Source organism: Diprion similis, chromosome 8 (genome assembly GCF_021155765.1).
Source record: "Diprion similis isolate iyDipSimi1 chromosome 8, iyDipSimi1.1, whole genome shotgun sequence".
In the NCBI taxonomy this organism is placed as follows: Eukaryota; Metazoa; Arthropoda; class Insecta; order Hymenoptera; family Diprionidae; genus Diprion; species Diprion similis.
The window spans coordinates 11,072,334-11,090,377 of NC_060112.1; the positions used below are offsets into that span (position 1 = coordinate 11,072,334).

At 37.2% G+C, this 18,044-nt stretch overlaps 2 protein-coding genes across 2 annotated transcripts; one reads left to right on the top strand and one right to left on the bottom strand.

Annotated features, from left to right (window-relative positions):
- The first annotated feature begins 727 nt into the window (after positions 1–727).
- On the top strand, positions 728–6,160 carry LOC124409592 (protein takeout-like). The gene is made up of 3 exons (XM_046887306.1): positions 728–977; positions 2,365–2,596; positions 4,799–6,160. The coding sequence occupies exons 1-3, from the start codon at positions 914–916 to the stop codon at positions 5,238–5,240; spliced, it is 738 nt and encodes a 245-aa protein (XP_046743262.1). The 5' UTR covers positions 728–913; the 3' UTR covers positions 5,241–6,160.
- LOC124409596 (putative beta-carotene-binding protein) lies at positions 5,067–12,102 on the bottom strand. The gene is made up of 3 exons (XM_046887310.1): positions 11,906–12,102; positions 9,193–9,558; positions 5,067–6,661 (listed from the first exon to the last, which is right to left on the bottom strand). Exons 1-3 carry the CDS (start codon positions 11,961–11,963, stop codon positions 6,354–6,356), a joined length of 732 nt encoding a protein of 243 aa, XP_046743266.1. The 5' UTR covers positions 11,964–12,102; the 3' UTR covers positions 5,067–6,353.
- Positions 12,103–18,044: the final 5,942 nt, after the last annotated feature.

Genomic DNA, 18,044 nt, shown 5'->3' on the forward strand with positions numbered 1-18,044 from the left:
GCGTGAAACAAATTCAGCATTGGTTAGAAAAAAGGATCTTTTAAGTTTTATGGAGGATTTTTTATTTATATTATTATTAAGTTAATATTGTACTTTTGTTATTTATCTTGTTTTAATTCACAACTTACTTCTTTTTATCCGAATATCATTAATTACAAGAGTTTATTCTATGCTGATAAACCTGATTGTAATTGATTTTGTTTTAATTAAAAAATACTTGTGTAACGCACGCAGTCACACATTGGAAATGTAAACCGAGAATCCATCAATCGAATATCTAGATAATTAATTTAAAACAAGAAGTCAATTACCCTCAAAGTCATTTGAAACTGATCTTTTTTTCAATCCCAATTTAAAGTTATAATTCCCGACTTGTAATCAATTAATCGTCTAATTACAAGTCTGCCAAACACCGATCAAAAATAGATGTCAAATACTGTAATCTTCAGGATTTCCTGCCTTCAGATACCACAAAAATAAAGATAAAAATGTAAAAAACAGCCAGTCAGGCACTGCTGATAGTCACCCAGGGAATATCGTCATCCTTCAGGGATGCTTCAGTCTCCCGATTTTCACGTGGACTGGAATCGTCTCGTTTCATCGCCACTGTCCGGAGGCTTCGGTTTCTCGCGTGCATCATTGACCGGTGCTTGGGGCAGGAGACAATTGTACTATTTACAGGTGGTGGGAGGCAGGGAGGTCCTATAAGGTCTTCGAGCAGGCTTCAAGTTTCTCATTTGCAATAAGACTATAATGCTCTAAACTATTGTGACGATCGTTGGTCAGCGTTGTTAGTCCCAAAAGTCTGCCTAAGGAGGTTGCATTGTTTCGACTTCTGGTTTTTTTCCAATTTTGTTAAATTGCTGACTCTTTCGAACAAGTTTGACTTCATTTTTTCACTCGAACATCGACGATGATACCTTTGACGATCGCTTTGCTTCTCGCAGTGGTGACGAGAGCTTCTGCTGTTGATCTTCGTAAGTAAACGCTCACCTGATACTTTCAGTCTCGGGTATATTTTCGCCTTGTTTTTCAAGCCGCGAATTACGTGCAGCCTACGTGGAAAAGTACCGCTGCTGGTCTCTTTGAGTTTGTGAAATCCCTTGGCTAAATTTAGACAGCGATAGCTGGGTAAACTGTGAATTTGAAAGTTTGAAAGTGTGTTGTGACTATTCACAAATTGATAAATTGAACTTTCGGCGATTTGTTTTATCGAAATAATAACAACAAATGACTCTCCGTTGCAATTTTTTCCTCCAAGTCTCTTTGCGTTATAATTCTGCAAAATGTAGTTGTGAGAATTTCAGAATTCGTCACTTTTATCCTCAGAGTTTGAATTGCTTCAAGGAAACTGGATATTTGATTTCTCTGTATTCTTCGACGCAGTTAGTTTATTCGTTTCGAATTTTTAACACTTCTGCGTATTATATTCCTATATATTTTTATACTAACCACGCAGATTTTATTCTTCTTTTACGTTGTCAATTTACTTTTTCCGTCTCTCACACTGGCGCTCCCTTGCGACAATGCAAAACAGTAATTCAGAAAAAAAATCAGGTCGACTTTCTCACAGAAAATAATTTTTCACGAGGTTAGAATTAAACTTAGAATTACGAAAGGATATATACGAAACGACAGGTTAAGTGGTTTCGAAAAAAATATCAAAGAAATTGTGTAGGAAAAAAAAAAAAAAAAAAAAAAAATAGAGACATTGATAAGAAAACTATATAGAAAACATGGCATGAATTCAACTCAACGACTAATTATTTTTTCTAAGAAATATAAAATTTCATGGCCCTGGCAAAAGACATGGAGAAACTTGACTATGCAGTTATTATTAGCACATCATAACGCGTGACAACGAAACTTGGACGTGAAACTACTTGCAATGAAGGCTCATTGACGGGCAGTCCTGATGAGAAATCATGCACACTGTAGTCAGCGTTGAGAAAAAATATGAAACTTCTTTCACCATTTAACCAGGATTTTTACCAGTATGGATATGGAGGATGAATGGGCTCCGTACCGTCCGAATCGAAAGTTAGGAAGAGAGAAAAAATTGCAAAAAAATTATCCTGAAATGTTATATGAAATAAGTTTAATAATTTTTAACGTTTCAATTATAAAACCTTTTTCCATATTCTCGAAATATTACCCTGCGTTATTAAAATTTGATCAGAATCATGTCTTTCACACGATAAGGATGTTATTTCGCGCGTGTCGACGTCATCATTAGCGCAAGTAAGACTGCTCGAAATATTTTCAACGGTTTTTCCCTTTCCCTAAGCTTTGATCGGGACGGTACAACCCATTAATTCTCAACACACACGACACACTGACAAACTTTCTGCACTCCTGTTTCAGCGGAGTACATTCATGTATGCAAACGAAGGGATCCGAACGTGGAGAACTGCATATCCCAAAGCGTGGAGTACCTTCGGCCATATTTGGTGAAGGGAGTTCCAGAGCACAACATCCCATCTCTGGAGCCTCTGCTCCTGAAGGAATTGGTCGCCGCTGAAGGAACGGGAATCAGAATCTCCGCGCGGGATGTCCACGCTTACGGAGCCAGCGATTTCACAGTCAGAAGGCTCAAGTAAGAATCAGTGTGTTGTTCTAATTTTATGATGATTTTCAGAAATTTCATTTATGCAATTCAAGTTTGTTGCCTATCGACGACGACGCTGCAGATCCGACGCAAACTGTCCGATTCATGATTGTACTATTTTTGTTCGGATCAGTAGTAAATCGTCGCAAATTATAGCCACTAGCCATCGTCCAGAGCACACAATCGCAGTGATCGTTGTTTGCATTCATCTTCAAGGTCGAAATAAATTCGCGAAGATTACGGAAACGAATAACGAATGATAAATTGACAATTGGACGCGTAATTTAAGGACGCTCGGGCTTACAGTGTGCTCGCAAAAATGTCCTGATAACAGGAAACGATGACTATTCTATACTTTCATCGAGGCAGCCAACCTAAATCTAGTCATACATTTTATAGATATTAACAAGAACAAAGATTCTATAATGTTGAATGCAATAAATTACCGTCATGGCAATTTAGTGCATTACATCAATAGCTACCATTTTGAGGAAATGAAGTCTCAATGAATCGTCCAAATCACAACAGAACAATTTTTCTGATAAAAGATCATTCAACGTTTTAGAGCCTCGAATCATTTCATCTGAAACAAATTTTTTGTTCCTAAAGAGACAGAACCCGAAATGTGTCTGAGAGAACCAGTAGAAAATTTACTCAATAACAATGAAATGACCTATGAAATATGAAAACGAGATGAAAGATGCGTACTTTTGTATCCGATGCGATTAGTGTCGAGTCTTGAAAATCTGTTCTTTTTCAATTTGAAATATTGCTATGATAAATGTTCTGATATACTAAGGTGTTACCACCGTTGTCGTCAGTATTTGACAATGATTACAAGTGTAAGCTTACCTGAAAGACGCACAATATCGTTGCAAATATATAACATTGTGCAGCGTGGTATCCATGCGGTCATCAATGATTCACACCCATAGGTAGTCAAGAGGTTTGCATGCTGAATACTCGTATGTGGCAGTATACGAGGGGTAAACATCTCGTTTATATTCTTGCCGTAGTATCACGCGCGTGCCGTGTCCCTGACACAACATTAAAATGCTCAGAAAACAATCGAACATCGCGTATAAGACGTGCAAAAGAGAAATAATGAAAATGATGGTACAAGACAATGGCATATTAGCATCGAGCCATTAAGCAATAAGACCTCGAACCCCGCAGCATGCGCGCCGATTAAAAATTAAATAAATTTATTCGTTCGTTTTTGTCCCGCTTAAATATGTTATTTTCAAATGGAACATTTATCTCTAATGGATGTACCATGGAAATCCATGACGGATATGAAATACTTCTGTCAGACATTCATTTCAACCGTAATAGATATTCACACATGCCTCTATTAGAGATTTCATGGATTTACGTTCCGGACGACATCCGCAGTTGACCAAAGTTCCGAATTTACTGAGGGTTTGTATAATTTGGAGCTGTCCTTTATGGTGTGAGAGGAGAGCGACCATTCGCCACCTGGTGGTTCTCTATGGTACTTCCACTTATGTGCATGAATATTCACAGACCAATGGATATAGATCCAATGGATATCCATCGCCGGTTTTAATGTAACCGTAGATATTGTGGATTTCTGTAAACGTCTATTAGAGATCCACTTAGAATTGGCTGGACTGGACGGCCTGAATAAAAGGAACCGTTGAAAAATTTTCAAAAATGCTATTCGTGCATTCAATGATAGTGAAAACTAATGAAATCTAAGATATCAACAATTAGAGAAATTGTACGGTAATTGGAATGTTCAATATGATTAAACTCTTGTGTTTTTGATCTGATTCTAATAATTTGAGCTCATTTTGCTCACTGACCAGATGCACAAAAATAATTTGAAAACCATTCAAATCTTAAATTGAATCTAATTCTTGACGATTTAGTTGTTTTTCTGTATCATATTTATACAAATTTATATTTACCCACTCCAAAGTTAATTACTTATGTGAAATTGTTTCAAGTGATCTCTGGAGATCTTTGCAGTGAGCAAAATGAGTCCAAAGACGTAAGAATCGAAGTAACAACATGAGTTTAATAATTTCCACCGTCTTACCTGCATGTAAAACCTTTTTCAAATCGTTGATGCATTATCTTGTCTTATTTTAATGTGCTCAGATTCATTTTTATTATTCGTCGTAATAAATTCGTCAACAGTTTGAAGGTATAATTTTTTTGCAGAATCGACCTGGACAAGCTGCGGTTTGAGGTGGACATCAATCTGCCGCACTTGTACATCGACGGGATGTACGAAATCGCAGGAAGAGTGTTGCTGCTTCCGATATCGGGATCGGGGCCGATGCGGGGTAACTTCACCGAGTGTACCGGAGCAGTTCGTATGCAGGGGGAGCTCCGGAAGGACAAAGATGGCGAGGATCACCTGCACTATTCCGATTTCCGGATGAAGATCTCGATCGGCAAGGGGAACCTCCGCCTGGAGAACCTTTTCGGAGGGGAGCGAGCCCTCGGCGACGTCGTAAACGCGGCGATAAACAACAACTTCGACGCCTTCATCAGGGAACTGAAGCCTCTGATAGAGAAGGCTTTGTCGGATGCCTTCCTGGAAATCGCGAACAACATCGTCGATCCTTTTACGTACAAACAATTGTTCCCGGTTGATTAAAAATCGGTGGGATAATAGAGTAGATAGTGAGGGAAATTTTTAATGTATCAATAGATCAGCGTCGTTTAATGTGGGAGATCAAATTTTTGATTTTTGAAACCCTAGACGATTACACTTGACATACAGGCTCGTTCGAGCGAGTATCAATCCTCGTAAGTTAGTTAATGATAAATCGATGAACTGACGATATTCACTGAAATATATAATATATAAATCTGTAATTAATTATACGTACCTGTAACATATCGATACGTACAATGTAAAATTGGGTTAAGAATTCTTCGTGAAATAAATTTTTCCATTAACATTTACCGAGTCAAATGACTGCGTGAACTTTGTGGTCAAAGTTCTCCAAGTATCAGCTGCACGTTAAATCCAACACTGAAATTCAATGATTGATTTGACGCAACATTTTTGCGGCAAGAAAAAGATGAAGAAATAATTGCATCGACGTCGGGTGATATGAGTAATCATAAGCATTCTCTTTGAAAGTGTTAACCGGCAGTGCAAGTGCAGAGAAATAACAAGTCGATGCATAGATATAAGGAGATTATCAATCTGATGGAGACCCGCCGAGCACGAGAGATCAACGGGTGATTACGCGTAATAATCTTGAACCGAAGCAACAGAGAAGAAATAAAAAACGACCCGTGAAGCGAGGAGAACAGGTTTGGTTACATAATAATAATTACCGGATAATAAATGCGGGTGGGACGTAAAACGATAAATTTTTTTCGAACGCGTTCATTTTTCTCCACTTTATTTGTTGGACCGTAGCTCGGCGCATATTTATTATACAAATCAACAAGTGCAGTACGTGGATACAGCTCTATCTCTAATTTAAATCTATAATGGCATTAAACAGCGTGAATCTTACGTAAGGAGGAACGAATTTTTCGATACCTAAATAATAATTTGAGTAATGCATTAGTGAGGCGTAGGTTTCTTATAAAAACTAACGAGTTCGAAAATCTGTCGTCCGAATGAATGAAAACGCAGAAAGTGCAGGTTATCAATAATTATTATACAATTTTCCTGTCGATCACTGAACATTTTTCGGTCAATCCTTGCGAGCCAACGTCTTTCGATGCCCTCCGTGAATCAACTCGTCTCCTATTCTCGGTCGGGGAAAAGCTCGTCGAAGGTGAAGTGTTTGCAAATTCTGTTGGCCAACTGAAGCACACGCTCGCTGATTACTTGCTCGAGGTTTGGCTTGATCGTCGCGATTATTTCCTGTCGGTTGTCCTGCAGAGCCGCGTTTATGCCTTCAGCCAAGGCTCCGTCGGGACCCTCACGAGGCGTGAAATGCGACGTGTAGTCCTTGATATCCAGGTTCGTCGTCATGCTACTGAAGATGAGGTACTCTGCCCCCTTATGTTGGACCAGTCGGAACTTCATGTTCACCTTGGCCCCGACAGCGTCTGCAATAAATCAAACTTGTCACATTTTTATTAATACTAATACCGATACTAACTTTATGTAAAAGGGTTAGTTTCTTCGTTTGTTTGTTGCCGATAAATTCATTAACGAATAGACCCATTTGCGTGAAACTTGTACCAATGTCTTGCTAATTTTTGCAGGAGTGACACAGACTGCAAAGTCAGACACCGTTTGAACGCAGCTGATTTTACCTACTTCACGAGCAGACGACAAGCTTGGGGCAAATTATACAAATTTATTGGTGAAATCACATGATTTTTCCTATGCTTATTTAGTCTTCTATACTTTATGCAAGATTGGTCACTTTGGGGGATAAAGTGTTGGAAATGTGATAAATACTGCAGCGACGAGCTGTTGATTTAGCTGGTTCATTATATTCGAGATAGTCATCGGGTAGAAGAAAAAGAAGAAAAATTGGAAATGGCGATGATCAATGCATGAACATTTCCATGTATGGCATTTCCAGTAATGTACACGAGTTGGAAAAAGTCGTCAGATAATAACTATATCGAGTTTTACTATGCAGTATGGCAAGGTTGCGTTGAGATCCATGCGATCACTATCAAACGCGTACTAAATTGCCTTGACAGTTGACCTGAATTGTTAAAGGATCATTTTATCTCATTCCTCTCTTTTTGCCAGCGATATAATTTATCGACTACTTGACAAGCTTTGGTTGACAGAACCTTTTTCCAGGGCCACAACGAGAGTCTCAATCAGGATCCATGAAGGTGGATACAGTTTTAGAGAGAATTACAAAGTGGATACCACCGCTGTACAAAATGCAATTTTTAAAGGAATCAAATTAGTTCAAACGTCTCTCGTTACGTTAATTTTCAAAGATTTTCTGACCTCAGACGACATTACTGAAGTTCCCTCGCATCCTGATAATAGAATTGCGGCAAACTGAATGTTTCAAAGAATACTTCTGCACTGTTTGCTCTTTTCTATATGTAAGAAACGAAAAATTTCCACTGCGAGATAGATCTTCGAATATTGACGGTCAACGTGGGAATTTGAGTGGCCGAAAGGCTACGCAAGACACAGTTGCCTGCGGTGAAATTGATAATAGTGTGTTTTGGTGCCGGAGCTGCTTGACATTCAGCATAATGTTTATTGCGTCAATCACAGGCGAGACTGACGAAATTATCTGTTTCGATAAAAAAAAAATTATGTATATGTATGTATATAATATGAATATTTATACGGGTGGTGTTTCTGGTCTGACACACTTTTTCGCTTCAAACCTGCAGCGGCTGACTTCTTTGCAATTTTAGAACGTTTTAACATGTATCAAAATATATTCCGCGCAATATTTTCAGATTTGTATACTCGCCCGATTCACTGCCATTCTCGCATAATTTTCATAAGATATAGTAAGACAGCGTATCACTGATATTTAGTTTACGCTGAAATAAAAAAAAAAAAATATCCAGGATAACGCAGCGATCAACTTCAATGAAAGTGTTAAAAATTTAAACTGCGGCAAAAGAACTGCAAGTAATGGCATCGAAATACTTTTTTGTTGCATGAGTCTGTGTTCTGGTATTGTACCAAATATTTTCATTGAATTTGTTTCACGTCATTTACGTGATATATGAAATTTTCAGACTGACTTCACTGTGCGTTCAATCGCAATTAAATAACTAATATATTCAACGTTGTTATTATTGTTTTGGTTACTCGAATATAATTTGATGTTTTTAAGCCGGTTTTCGTTCTTTGTCATGTCAAACTCGTCAAATATTCCAGAGGAAATTTTTCCGCTCAACAACACCGAAATAAACTCTTGTTTTTACGTATTAGAGAATGTATCGAGCATTCTAAGATACTTTATATGTAATATTATGGGATTCAACATAGTTCGACACGTTGGAAACAATAATTAGTTAATAATATGACTAGAAGTGCTCAGTAGAAATTTCTTTGAAACAGTCAAGGAATTTGTGAGCGTTACGAACACTGACATCACAAATTGAGAATAATCAAGTTTTAGATTATATTCCTTGCGATTTATACTCGCATTTAATCCTACTACCTCATTCTATATTTTGATTGAAGATCTGAGAATTTTTCACGGAAGAATGGCTTATTTGCTTGTTTTCCTGCCAATTTGACTTGATGGGAAAAAAGAAAGAATAAAAAAAAAAAGAAAAAAAACAATCATCACCAAAGGGATTTTGAAAAATTTTCCAAAACGAAGACGAAGAACTTGAAAAAGTGTCTCGCGTTTGAGGAGATACTTTTTTGTGCATTTAGATGCGTCTTATCTGCAATATAGCGATCACGCGTTATACGGTTGAAAGTTGGGACGCGCAACGATTTCCCGAACGAGACGAAACACGGATTAATTGCACAATTGCAAATGTCGTATCCGAGGCTCAAGGCCTTCGTGCATCGAGATCTCGATTTCATACGCAGAGGAACAGCCGCTTATAATTTCGTCATGCTGTCACAATCCCGAAACAGATGCAGATAAGCCATGAGAATAAATATCGAAGGAACACTCTACCGGTAATGATTTTCATCGGTCCTATTCCGTTGATGGGCACGTTGACGATCCTCGTCGTCACGTTGTACTCGGCTTCCAGCTTGATCTGAGGAAACGTCAGTTGCATGTCGATTGTGTGCTTTTCCAAGTCGACATGGAGGAAGTTGCATTTGAAATTGGATAAGTTGTAGAGCTTGACGTTCGTCGCGATCGCTCGTAAGCTGTTGTCGTCCGCAAGCTTGATGATGGCAAGAAGCAAGGGTTCGAGAGGTGGGACATCCAGTTCTTTGATTCCCTTTCCCAGCATTTCTTTCAGCGATTCCGCGGAATTCACAACGCATTCGTCCATCTTAGGGTTTCTACGCCCGCAAACTTTCATGTAAGACGCTGTGAAAAGAAACATTCCTCGGGTTACCTTAACTGGATTAAACATACTTGCTGATTCGATTACTAAGCTGTGATGTTTTCATGCCAACCGATTTATAGTAGAGTGTGTAGTGAAATCTGCAATAACGATCTCAGTCGGACACGTGATATTGACCTATAAGAAATACGCGGGAAAAGTTTCGTCAAGGCGGTGAAAAGAGGTTCGCATATTCTCGAATTCAAGTTACGTGTTACTCTAGGACCAAAATTTTATAACCAATTCTGTCTCCCCATATGTACCGTTGAATCACGATGATTTTTTTTAATCTAGCAAACCAAAGTCTTGCGTAATTGCTTATTCACCAAACAATTTATACTCATGTTTCGTGACACGTCCGATTGGCAGAATGTCTGCGAAATTAAGAGTTTTTTTAGTTTTTTTTGTGAATTTTGCATCTTTCTGAAAATCTTGGTGAATTTCTGCACATTTTACGATATTTTGTCTTTCTTGAAACCCCTTTAGATATGAGATCCCGAAAAAAAATTACTTCAAAGGTAATCCACTTACTTAAATTAGAACATATTTAATCGGGTTCATTCGAATTCATTCTTTTAAGAAAAAAAAATTGTTAGATTTGTCCAAAGTTTAGTTCATTTAGGTGAGAAGAAATTGAATAAAGAAAAGCATGTAACCTGATTTTTGTTAATTCCTTTTATCGATTACCATGGGAATGGAATTACTTTTTTACGCTTCAATAGGAATTTAATTACGGATTCTTAACTATTGTACGACTAGAAGCTACTGTGCTACAATATCGCAAGCTGATGAGATTTTGTTCAAGAAAAGAAATTAACCAATTTTGAAAGTCCAGAAGTGATAATTTCAAAGATAGAATTGATTACGATCCTCTCAGCCAAACAGAATTTTCTATCGTTCCTAATTCGTGCGGTACGGATATTAATGAAAGCTTCGATAATTTCTAACAAGTGAAAAAAAAAGCACGTGGCTGCAAAATCCTGATCAAAAAATAAAGCTCAAGCTGGTATATCGCAGAAATGTATTCAAACTGGCGTGACTAAACCTCGTCTTGCAGCATCACTGACTACAAAGTGCACCTGAAGGTACACAAGATGAGATCGGTTGCAAAATTTATAGCGGAAAAAAGAATTCCAAACGAGCCTTGAGAACGTCTGAACACAGCATGCTCTTTGAATATTAATCAGTGACGTTCACCGAGTATAGTAACTCGCGTTTTCCCGTTTATACGAGTATAGTATATATTATACGACGAGAAAAATAACTGCACGCACATCAGTGACGGTGACTTTCCACGGAATTTACAGAGATTAACGTGCCTTGTACCTACCGATTTACAGCACGGTGAAGAGGATCGAATAGTTGACGGTGTGTGTTCGATATCAAAATCACTGAGAAAAGTAATTTCGGAAAACTCACTATTCAAATATAGTCAAATTTTTCTCTGTTCTCGTAGTGGATTTGACCGTATATTTTGCACAGACGAGTTCGCTACTTCGTATTTTGAATTTTGTGTTTTTTCGGTGCATACAAGGGTAAATACTATTCACGTAGTTGATCCACTTCGTTAGATGGTTATCGTAAAATGTGATCGAAATTTTCAGCTAAAATATAATTATTTTAAGGGGGTATATATCGAGTATGAACGTTTGAAACTTTGTGTGAATGTTGATAATTTATATCCCGATATTCAGCTATTCAATTCGATTGAGTTTCGTCTTTTTCAAAAAAACGTAAATCGAGCTTCATTGAAATATTTCTTTTTATCAGAATCAATTAACGGGATGCATTATTACTGACTTTAATGCCACTCATTTTGCTTGGCGACACGTTTTGCGGTGCTCGCGATATCTCAACAACAGTTTAAAAAGATTTACGTTAAATTTTGCGACAATGTTCTTGGAAAGTTTACCGTCTTTGCCGCAACTTGACTTTTTTTTTATAACAAAAAAGGTGACCGTCTGAAGTTGTAATTCGATCTCTCGTCCAAAATTTACCAGCCTTTTTTTTTTATTAAATTAATAAATCAAGTAAAATCGTGACGAAAAAGTCAAACTGGCCGAGAATATTGTCTCTAAATTCGAAGTAATCGGTTGAGCTCTTTTTAAGATATATTTGACAGTGCAAAATATGCCTCCAAGCGAAATTATTGACGTTTTGTCATGCATGTATGTATAAATAAAGCTGTTTTCACAAACTTTTTAATCAAAGAAACTTAAATCGAATTAAACTGATTGCCAAGGGTATATTATGAAATTGGAAAACTCGTGTGTCCCTTAACTATGAGAGGATGAATTGCGAATTGCAGAGATGTTCGAGGGCTCTACTTACGAACTGCCGCGAGTGCATATCCCGCGAAAAGGGTGAAGAGGACAAAGCGGAGCATCATCTCGCTGCAGACACTGCACGACGACGGGGTGAAAAATCCAAACGTTGCTTGAGAGTGAGGTGGTGAGTTTGAAAAGTAAACTAAAGGTTTGAGTCGGGTTCTGCAATCTGTTGCAGCGGAACACTGGACTGACGGCTGCCAATTGGGGATGGCTCATTTATACATTCTAGACCCGAGCCGGCCTTAGGATTATTCCCATTCCAGTAAGTTCAGGGCCACGGCCGATCGCGTTTTGCGTCCCCGTTCTCCCCCCACTCTTGTGGTTATCGACGCACAACCGTTGCACCTAGCAATTACCTATAGATTGATAATTAACACGTGAATCATAACACCAGCAGAAGAAGAATAATTATTGGACGAGTGAAAGGAGTCGATCCGCCGATCGACGGTTCGAATTTGCCGCGGTGTCTCCGTACATTTTTGACAACACGGTCTTTGGGTGAAAATAAAAAATTAGTGAATATATTTATTTAAATGAAACAGAAAAAAAAAAGAAAAGAAAAGGAAAAAAAAAGAAAGAAAAAACATACACCAACCATGTTGGCCTTCGCAACCACTACAGTGAGACAGACGTCTCGGCCTTCTTACAGTCCTCTTTCACGTGTAACGTGTGTGAAGTTGCAAACCGATCACACTTGTAAAATTCCGAAATCACGTTTTTCAATTCCAAGTCGCAATAGTTTGGGTCATGCCACGTGGGCTGTGAAGGGTTCGCACGAAATCTGCAGGGAATTCGATATACCTACGTCATCGGTGTCAACAGTCGTGTAACAATTGATCGTCTGACAACTACTTTTGTTACAGAAATTTAGCTAGGGACTGATTGGAATTATAATTCCGATACCTGGTATCAAAGGGTCTTATCACCTGTCGGTGAAAATCGCGAAAACGCAAACTCTTTGGTAAAAAGCTGTACAGAAAAAAATGAAAATAAAAATAAAAATAAAAATAAAAATAAAAAACGGCGATTCCTTCACCTGTCGGTTTGTCATATGTAATATACACGGCAGCACACTTCGTCCGAATGTGCCGCGTCTGAATCGCGTCAAAGCTCGTGGTCCAAGACCTTGGTCTAACCCTCAGCACAAACAGATTTCAAAATAAAGAATCCCTCCTTCCATATTACGACTATGTTAATCAGTGTACGAAGAGAGACGAAATATTACTCGAACTCGTGGTGCTTGATTTTTTCGACTTCTCTTTTTCCTCTTTCGTCAATTCGTCTCGTTGCAAACGTGACCTCTGCAGCAAAGCAAAGGACCAGACAAAATGTTGACAAGAGTCTGAGTTACGGAAGAAAAATAAGGAGAGTGATAAACATTACTTGAAAAAAAATATCAACGAGTTACAACAAAGAAAATTATTTTACCGTCTCGGTCAAATGGCAAATAAGTCTCTGAATCTGTATATGGAATCGGATAAAAACATTTCGCTAAGAATACGCGGTGCGCAATCATAATTTGGTTTCTCATTACTTCGAGCCCTTAATTGACCGCTCGAACCGTTAAACGCATAACTCCGTAGAGTTGGAATCTCTGTGGCCTTGCGTCTTGAAGTATATATATACATATATACTTATATATATATATATATATATATATATATATATAATACATAATGCATCAATTACCATAGGGAATGAACTAGCTATCGACAAGGACAGAGTAGTTCTAATGGAAAATAAATCACAGGTGGAAGTAGGAACTTACAAAAATGTTTATTGTACGACGGAATGAGTGATCACGACGTGTTCAACATTTCCTCTCGTGTTTTGATCTCACACGGATGAAAGATTGATAATAACATCCATGGCTGCTCGAGACTAGAGACGATTGCGATGGACGGACAAAGAAGTAGAAAACAATAATTCTATCTCGTATAATAATAGAGTCTTGCAAAATGTGGTGATTAAATAAAATGTAAAGGTTCGTGATTAGAAATTTGTTACGATCATCCGTGCGCAAAGACCAGGATTCAGTGCTAAAATCAATCGTAGAAACGCCGCTGACATTGGATATGATTCATTGGTCTATAATTATTCGGATTACACGATTGACCGAATGATTAAATTTATGTAACTTGTATATATAGAAGTTGGCAATAAAATCATATAAACTTCTAGTAACCTATTAATTTACGTCCCAACGTTATTTGCAGCATTTGTAATTGTGAATGTGTAGGAGAAATAAACGGAAGAAAATCAAGCAAAAATATGGACTCTACGTACAACCTATTAATCTAAGCTCCAATAATTATTACCACTTCACTGTTGTTGTTATATCGAATCGTTTAATAATCGACGAAAAAAGCTGGCAAAACTCGTCGTATAATGCCATTCGCTGCTAGGGGGAGGGGGGGGGGGGGGGGGGGGGTTGAACGATCGGCAATTATACACGCTTCTGCGATGTGGAATTACGCAGGTAACGAAAAAAATAAATCATAAAAGAGAGAGGGAAGTACAGTCAGTGGACTTAGAATTGCGGCAAACTCAGGAGTTGGCGGTTTGGCGTCTTTAAATATGAAATCGAGCTGCGGGTTTTGGAAAGAAAACATCGAATTTAGATTTTTGGCAACTTATCGAACTGCAGTTTCTTAGCTTCCAGTCTCTCAGCTCGACCTTGATAACCAACACGAGATAACGAGTTGAAATGCGGCATTGCATATGTCGCAGATTCATTGCGTCGTTTTCGCTTTCACCGATTTACCTTCGTAGAATCATGGTGTTTCGATTGATTAATATTTAATCCGGTCCAATGATGTTCCAACGTCTCGTAAAAGGATTTACCGATTCCAAATATGCCCAAACACTCTGCGTTAATTTTTCTATAATTATTATACACCTACTACTTTATACACAGTTTTCTTCTAAACTAATTATTACAACGTCTTATACATTTATGTAAATTTTGTGATAGATAAACTTTTATAGGAATTTGAAAATCTTGACACGATTAATGTGGTCAGTGATTGTCACGTGAGACTGAAACATGCCACGTTTTTGTGATTTTGATTCTTGAGAAACGTTCTAAATGAGCGTCTCTACCTGTTTGGTTATCAGATGTCATTGAAAGCGTGACGTTTTTCTGGTAAGAATACATGGGAACCTTAATATCAGGTCCTAAAATCACTATGGATAAAAGATTTAGGATAATCGACCCTTTATCGAACATGCCTGTCACCCGTTTACTCTATACATGACATTATGACATGGCCTTGTATGGATTGAATAGTTTCAACCATGTCAACCTTACCCGCCGTTATCAACTTCGCAATTGCTAAGATGGATTGTAGTTTATATCCAAATAAGAGTAAGTTGACATTGAGACGCCAATGAACGTTTAATCGGATTTATAATCGACGGTATAAATATTATTGGAGTGTCTATAACTTCATTCTCAACCTTTGAAACCTATGACGGAGCAGTATTCACTCCCGTTTAAACTCTTGTTTATTTTATTTATATTATTATATAATCAACCATACAGCAGAGTAGAATCCGATTGATAGAGATTAATACGCAAATTTTAATTCAGCGTTTTTTTTTTTTGTTTTGCCATCACTCATAACTTATGCTGTTTTGAACCGCAGCTGAAGAGCCTCAACTTAGGTTTTTACTGAATCAGTATTGCCTTATTAACGTCCTCGAGATAATCGAAAATGAAATCGGGGCAACCGGATAAGAACGTAGGTGCAAGAAAAACGGACTCTGCAAATTAGAAATCTGTTCAAGCATCGTCCGATCGCCTTAAAATGATGTTCGTAAATGAGCACGAATTTCAATCGAAGAATAAACCGAGGCTAAATTAAATTTTACGATATTTTTTAAGTTTATGTTATTGATTATGTATATTACACACTTGCAAAAGTATATGAAATTCCACGCTTGGATCCAGTTGTCGCAATAATACTTGACGCTCGTTCGTCACTCCCGAATATCGTCGGTAATAAGAAATCGCTTTTTCTTCAATAATCTGATATAAAACAGAAAATTGAGTAATAATCATTGAAACGCAACGTTGATACATGATAGTCGGTTTGCGATCACGATGGGACGGTTATGAAATAAATGAATCTTTTTTTTCATCACATTTTTTACACTTTTTACCGTTTAATAACGCTTTTCCAAAAGGAAAAATTCGATTCCCATTCATCGATTAATATTACTTTTTTTTTCTTGTTTATTTATCTTAAGACAAATCTCACTTCTAGATAAATTAGACTGGGAATGGAAGAACTTCAGTGATGTGACGTCGTTAAATCGTCTCATTCCCAAAACTAGTTGTTGGGATTTCTGAATGAATAATTTCAGATCTCCTGCAGAGAGAGAATTTATTTAATTCCTTTCAGTAAAATGCGAGTAACATGCTTTTAAAAGAATCACAAAAATCTGTCATACCATACTCGACTATTGGTATAAATTATTTCCCGCCGTCAGAAATTCTAATTACATACTATTATTGTCAAAATTAATGGTCTCATAACGAAAATTAGGGTAAGGCTGAAAAAATTTTTAAATTAGGAAAAATGGAGTAATGATTATGAACAAAGTTAATTCGAAAATAAATATTCACTGCGGAAGTCGGTTGGAGCGATTAAAAAAGAATTAGGAAGAGTCCGAGTGACCTCGAGAAAAACATCAATCATCAATCCGAATGACAAGATATATTAGGAGAGGAGAATGTAGGCATGCAAAAAAGCGAGGATATTTATCACTCGGAACTAAAGGTGCAGGTCTACTAAAATATATTGCATAGTATTATTTCATATCCGATAATAAGTCAATCCTCTCACTAAGGAACAAGGATCAACGGTTACGTAAAGCAGTGTATGACTTTGTGAGGACGCAACGCGTTCGAGAAACTTTGAACCAATTTTGCAATAACGTTAGCCTAAAAATTATCTCAGATGTAATATTTATCTTGTTGGAACCCCTGAAAACAGACCAGTTTAGCCAATTAATTTAATAGAGCAAAACACTGTGATGGAAAAAATTGAGGTGAAGAAAAAAAAATTCATTCTCTATTTTATTACTCGACATACATAACAGATGATTCTCATTAAGGGAAATAATATTCATTGTGCGTCGGTTGTAGCTGCATTACTTAATTCGTACCGGAGGAAAAAAAAAACTTGTTCATGTAATATCGCAGTCACTGATTGCGTAGGCAATAGATTTTTGAATAGGTTAATTATTATAGATTACTGACTCGAATTCCATTAAACGACCAGTGGAATACACGAGTATTTTTATAGCAATGACGACCAGGCATGAAGCATGTTTTTCTCTGTGCACTTGAGGGGAAATATAAATGGTTAAATTTCTCAATGAGAAATTTACTCCACTTTGAAATGCGACTTTTCTCATAATGATGATAACCCGCGTTTTCAGAGTTACTTGTTACAAGAATAAATCTCTAAATTGCAAGAATAAAATTCCAGGTTTACATAATTCAAATATATTAGCGTCATGTGTGATGTCATTTTAAACTAGACTTCAGCGGTACGAGATCAATTTACCTCCACATCGATTTTTCAACTAGCTTGGCCGATTTATTTTTTTCTGAATCGATTCGACGACGTTTCAGGTCAAGCAATAATTGGTTATTATCTTTTAAATCGGGAAAATCGCATCCAGTTGAACAATAGCATATTTATAATTGCTTCGGCTTTGAATAACTTGTCTATTGAAGAAAAAAAAAACTGTGATAGTATAAGAATAAAGAGAATTTTATTTCCTTCCAACAGATTTGAAAACCCCTCTTGTTACCAACTGACCTTGTATTTTCTGGTTTCCTGACATGAATGATTTTTTACACGTTTCATACTTGTATCCTGTATGAGTTTAATTAAAGATGCAGCGATAATTCGTTGCACGTCGAGACATTAATATTTTTCGTTATTTCAACGAAGTAACAGAAAAACTTGACATTTTTAATTTCTAAAAACCTTGCGACCCTACAATTGCGTTCAAATTTCCCCAAACTCTTGCAATTATATGACTTTCACAGGAATAATTGAAACAAAATTAAGAACGTCGATTTCAATGCAAAGTTGATTCCTGGACGGCATTTTGTATCATTC